At 35.6% G+C, this 6,083-nt stretch overlaps 1 protein-coding gene across 1 annotated transcript; it reads left to right on the top strand.

Moving 5' to 3' along the window:
- Positions 1 to 2,679: 2,679 nt before the first annotated feature.
- On the top strand, positions 2,680 to 5,085 carry LOC127135577 (protein DYAD). Its single transcript, XM_051062241.1, has 5 exons — positions 2,680 to 3,348; positions 3,433 to 3,816; positions 3,900 to 4,008; positions 4,097 to 4,180; positions 4,328 to 5,085. Exons 1-5 carry the CDS (start codon positions 2,825 to 2,827, stop codon positions 4,859 to 4,861), a joined length of 1,635 nt encoding a protein of 544 aa, XP_050918198.1. The 5' UTR covers positions 2,680 to 2,824; the 3' UTR covers positions 4,862 to 5,085.
- Positions 5,086 to 6,083: the final 998 nt, after the last annotated feature.

The following is a 6,083-nucleotide window of genomic DNA, read 5'->3' as shown; positions in this document are numbered from 1 at the left end:
TTTTTAAATATAACTTTTATTATGTTAAATTTTTAACAATAAGAATTTAATTGAAATGTACATATGGTATAGCAAGATTTTATATTAGAATATCATTGTTATTATTAGGATATCATTGTTATTATTAGAATATTATTGTTATTAAATAGTCTTGATTGTATAGCAAACAGACAGAGAGAAAAACTGATTGTATATATATCATTGAAAATCAATAGAAAGGCAAGGCCTATCATTCCAATATGGTATCAGTAAGCATCAGGTACTGATCCTAAACCCTAATCCTTGCGCCACCGCTCTTCTCACATAACCGGCTGCGCAACCTTCCTCTTTCTCTCATCTCACCCACGCTTCTCTCATCAGATTTCTTTCTCTCATCATGAGCACCGACCGATCATCTTCCACCAAACAATCATCTCCCTCCTCCTCCCCTTCCAAAAACTCTGTAACCACGCAGAATACCAATCCTCCCACTCATCCCGCATTCACCATCTCTAACATCACCAATTTTATCAAAATTATCCTAAGTATTGAAAAGGGTCAATATAACACCTGGTCTGAACTCTTAAAAATTCATGCTCGTGTTCACCAAGTCATTGATCATATCATTCCAACCGAAACCACATCATCTCCTAATCTCAAAGACACCGATCCTACTCTTTGGGCACGTCTTGATGCTGTTGTCCTTCAACGGATTTATGGCACAATTTCTGATGATCTTCTCCACACCATCATTGAGCGCGATTCAATCATAGAAAATGCGTGGAACAGGCTATTCAACATTTTTTTATGACAATAAAAATTCTAGGGCTCTCTACCTCGAGCAAGAATTTTCTAATGTTCATATGGAGCAATTTCCTGATGCCTCCACCTATTGTCAACATCTCAAATCCCTATCTGATCAACTCTCTAATGTCGGTGCTCCCGTGTCTAACGAAAGGCTTGTTCTTCAACTCATTTCTGGCCTGACAGATGCGTATGCCACGGTGGGTTCACAAATCCGTCATGGAGACTCTCTTCCACCTTTTTACAAAGCTCGTTCTATGATAATCTTGGAAGAAACAGCTAAAGCAAAGAAAGCAGAAAATTCTAGCAGCAACTCTGCTTTCGTATCATCTCTTGATGATAACGCGACCTCAACCACTCTAACTCAACAGCGTAACAACCGCAACAACAATGGTGCTGGTCGTGGTGGCCGAAGCAATGGTCGTGGTGGAGGTCGTGCCAAATGCCAGCACACCCTCTCTCGGTCCAGTGCCGAAGCCGAGTACCGTGGAGTCGCCAATGTAGTATCTGAATCTTGTTGGATTAGAAACTTACTGTTGGAACTACATTGCCCAGTCACAACAGCCACTATAGTCTATTGTGACAATGTGAGTGCCGTCTATCTATCTGGCAACCCAGTTCAACATCAGCGTACCAAACACATCGAGATGGATATACATTTTGTGCGTGAAAAAGTCGCCCGCGGCCAAGTACGGGTCTTACATGTCCCTTCACGTTACCAAATCGCTGACATCTTCACCAAAGGACTTCCGTTACAACTCTTTGATGATTTTCGTGATAGTCTCAACATTTGTCAGCCTCCCGTTTCGACTACAGGGGTGTATTAGAATATCATTGTTATTATTAGGATATCATTGTTATTATTAGAATATTATTGTTATTAAATAGTCTTGATTGTATAGCAAACAGACAGAGAGAAAAACTGATTGTATATATATCATTGAAAATCAATAGAAAGGCAAGGCCTATCATTCCAATATTTTATACCGTCAATTAATTATAAATGTTGCATGTTATGAGAAATTTGACTTTTATTTTAATCATCTATAAAATAATGCAAACAGTATAAAGCTTTTTACACTGATAATAACTAATTTCTAACAATAAATATCTAGATTACTAAATCAAAATAATTTTTTAATTTATACCAATTAAATTTCATAATATTTTCTACTTTCTATAAATATTTTTTATACAAATCTGTTTTAAAAAAATATATAATTAAAATATTTTTCTTTTAACTGGGAACGAACGTGTCTCTATAATATCTATAAAGTTTGATTTGTTTTGTAGTTAAACTTTTAAATAGAACAAGTTTAATCAAATAATTTTTAACCAATTTATTTTCACCTTAACAATTTATTAATTGAGTGTCCTATAAATTTTGAACAATATGATTAATTGTTTAAAAATGATTATATTTTTCTTAAACCGGTTTTAAAAAATGGTTATAAATCCAATCCATTATATCGGTTATTACGTGGATATGGTTTGGATAATGAAAAAACACCCCGAACAGACGTCAATTGATCTGACGTCTATGCCTTATTATTATTATTATTTTTAAACTGGAATAGATAGAAATTAATTTGAAAATTGAATTATTTTGAATTTTTTATAAAAATCTAGAATATTTGAATAAAAAATTCAAAGAAGGGTAGTATTTTTTAAATTTGTTTCATAACTAAATTGTGCCCTTTTATTTACTCAGAATAAATCAGGTAGTGGAGCAGTTCCACGTAGACAAGGGCAAAAGCGAAAATAAGCCTTCTTTGGCCAAACATGTCCTGCTCCCCTCACCCACGTCTGATTCATACGATACTACTCATTGCACAAAATATCATACACACGCGCAACACGCGCTTGATTCTGTTATTAGGTTGAAAAAGGGAATAACTTTGGGTGGGACCCATTTAAGAACTTGACGAGTGCTGCATGCACGCACGCATTCTACGGTGCTATTTGGTACCCAAACCTTCTTCACTCTCTTTGTACTAATTTTAACGGGAAGAAAATCCCCACACTTGACGACAAGTACGTGATGGGAACCGAATTCGCCATCAAAACACTTTGCAGAAGCATCTCAGCTGACGAGTTTAAGCAAAGAAGAAACTTGTTGGCCTCTCCCGCGGAAGAAAACTTTCTAAACCATAACACTCCACTTATCAACGATGCTGCTTCCAAGCAGGGTCCATGTTGGTCTCAGCTCAAGTTCGCCGGTATGCTGCAGTGGGGCCAACGCAGGCAAGTTCGCTTCCTCGGCCGTCATGACGAGCAAAACGTTGAATCTTTACCTGAGCTTCAAATGCCCGTTTTTGAATCCAGAGAAAGGACTTATAACAAGAGAAAGAACGTTGAACAAGAAATGGAGACTTTAAAGGTAGCTCCTTTTGGGGTACTCAGGATCACTCGTCAGACCTTCAAAAATCAACAAGATATCACTAGTACCAGCGGGGCTAAAAAGTCTAAGAAAGCAGTAAACGACACTAACAAGCAGCAGCAGCAACTCGTCGTTTATAGCAAAAAAGGGCGAAAAATATCGATTGACAGATGGTCTGCTGAGAGGTATATGGTTTTTTTTGTATTCAAATCTTGGTTTCATTGGCCTTAGCGTTAGTTATTGATTTGCCGTTAAATATGCATTTGAAGGTATAAGATGGCAGAGGAGAATATGTTGAAGGTAATGAAAGAAAAAGAAGCTGTGTATGGAAACCCAATAATGAGACCAGACTTGCGATCAGAAGCACGAAAGTATATTGGGGACACTGGTTTACTTGATCATTTGCTCAAGCACATGGCTGGAAAAGTAGCACCGGGAGGAGTTGAAAGATTCCGACGACGACACAATGCCGAAGGTTCCATGGAATACTGGTTAGAGAGTGCGGATCTTGTTGATATCAGAAAGGAAATGGGTGTGCAAGATCCTTACTGGACTCCTCCCCTTGGATGGAAGCCTGGAGACCCCATTTCACCAGATCATGATACTAGTAATGTGCTCAGACAGATAATGGAGGAAATAATTAAGTTGAAACGGTATGGCTAATTTCATCCATCTTTTGATTCATTTCAATCACTGGTTTTTATTCTATTGATGGTTTTTCCTGATCTACAAACAGAGACATGCAAGATCTCAAATCAAAAGTGGAAGCCATTTTGGTTGCTACTCATAGTTCTTGTCAGTCAAATTTGAACTATGAGGATCATGATTCCCAATCTTCTAAGCAGGTGAGGGGGTGAGGGGAAGAGTCACATCACATATTTAGAGAATATAAAGTATTCACTTTTAATGCTTTTTCTATTTTTTATATATCAGGAGATTTATGCTGACCTGGTTCATAAAAAGGCTAAAGTTGAAGAACAGTTAAAAGAAATTACTCTGACTTTGAATGGCATGGAGGTAACATAAATATTCAATTGAGTGCTCATTGATTGAATGTTCTCATATCCTTGCGAATAACTGTTGAGGACTGATGAAAATCAATATTGTAATCATTCTCTTTCAAATTACAGTAAATGAAATGGAATTTGCTTGCCACTAATGCAGGGTCAACTTGGAATGCTGAAGCCAACAATGTCAGAATCATTAACACCACCAGCGTTATTGCTAGGACCAACATCATCATTGACATTGACAGAAAACATTGGAGAAGTGAGTAATGACAAAGGAACAAAATCAGCGGAGACACAAATGGTACGAAGCAGCGCAGCAGAGAACAAGGCAGCAAAGATAGAAAGACTGAAAAGTGGTTTTAAAATCTGCAAACCAAGAGGGACCTTTGTGTGGCCAAATATGAGCGTGTCTGTGACTAACTTTGATGAACTCACTGTGGTCCCAACCCCAACCTCAGTTTCCTCTTCTACCACATCACCTCCCAACCTTGTCTCCAATTCCATACCTTCCCCTTCTTCACCTGTTAAGCCACTAGCAGAGAGGCGCCCTGTGAGCACAGCTACTTTGACACATGTCACTGGACCCTTTTCCCCTCATCTTTCTCCTCCATTAGAGACTCCAAAATCCACAATCACCAACAACGATTCTTCTATTAACCTTAATGAGACTCCTCTGGCCCAAGACTAGATGCTATTGCTGCCAAACTCCTTCTACATACATATATACTTATATCTATAGATATATATATTTGAAAGAAACCACTCCATTTTGAGACTCTGTTGGTATTAGTAGATTGAGCCAACTTGAAATATTAATGTGGTTTATTTTGTTTGCCTGTTCAGCACTTCATAGTGGAAGTTTGATATTACAATTACCTGCAATTGAAATTGCAAATCACACATTATAATGAAAAAATGCAAATGCTTATATATTATGCATATCCCAAGTTTATTTAACTCGTATTATATCAGATTTATTTGATCAATAATGAGGGAGAAGACCTATTGATAAGTTTCAACTAATAAAAAAATATATTATAATTTGTATGTTAGTGAATGTGTTCTTAATATTATTTAACTTTTTTTATTTATTTATGTTATTATTTTAATTATTTTAAGTAATTATTCTTTTTTCCTAGCCTAATACCAACTGAAATATATTTGTTATTTTTAGAAGATTCGTAGTTTTATTCATTAAACTTATTCGGCACAATCAATTTTTTTATTCATATTCATTTAAATAATTCATCCACTATCAATTGTTATAATTTTTTCTCTTTATTTATTATATTTTTTTCTCCATTAAAAAAAAAGAGTCTAGATCCATCAATTATTATATTATAATATCAGGTTGTAAACAACAAATTTTCATATACTTTTGTAGGTTCGGATCTAAATTGTTAGAGAGTGGGCAACCCTAATCTCAAAAGAAGAAAAAAAATAGAAAATATACGAGCTCTATAGATATATATTATAGATATATATTATCTTAGTTGAATAACTCTCACAATTTGTTAGATAGATAAAATCATATAATAACATGACATTTATCCTACGAGACAATTGTCAAGTAAACAGTGATAGGAATCCTAAATTCCTAGATATAAAGTCTAACAAGTGGTTTTAACTTACTTTACATATTATTTTAAAATCCAAAACCTCACACTTATGACACATATTGACTTCATTGTCAAAGTGTTTGTAGGTACACCCCAACCGTCAAATTCAAAGTACCAGGATCGTCGTCAAAGAGTTCATCAACGTCGTCATCATCATAACCACTTAAATAAAATATTTTTCCAAATCATTTGGTGCCATATGAGAGAATCATTCTCAATATTTCCACTTTATTTCTAACTTGATGATGAACCTTCGACGAACATATGCCATAAAATTTTCCTTCGACTAGG

Source organism: Lathyrus oleraceus, chromosome 4, assembly GCF_024323335.1.
Source record: "Lathyrus oleraceus cultivar Zhongwan6 chromosome 4, CAAS_Psat_ZW6_1.0, whole genome shotgun sequence".
Lineage (NCBI taxonomy): Eukaryota > Viridiplantae > Streptophyta > Magnoliopsida > Fabales > Fabaceae > Lathyrus > Lathyrus oleraceus.
This window is presented reverse-complemented; position numbering and strand designations above follow the sequence as displayed.

Bases quoted from the DNA above. Each gene is read 5' to 3' on its own strand.
- LOC127135577 (XM_051062241.1), top strand. From the start codon at position 2,825: ATGGGAACCGAATTCGCCATCAAAACACTTTGCAGAAGCATCTCAGCT. The intron at 3,349-3,432 runs GTATATGGTTTT...ATGCATTTGAAG, and splicing joins GACAGATGGTCTGCTGAGAG to GTATAAGATGGCAGAGGAGA. The intron at 4,009-4,096 runs GTGAGGGGGTGA...TTTATATATCAG, and splicing joins ATTCCCAATCTTCTAAGCAG to GAGATTTATGCTGACCTGGT.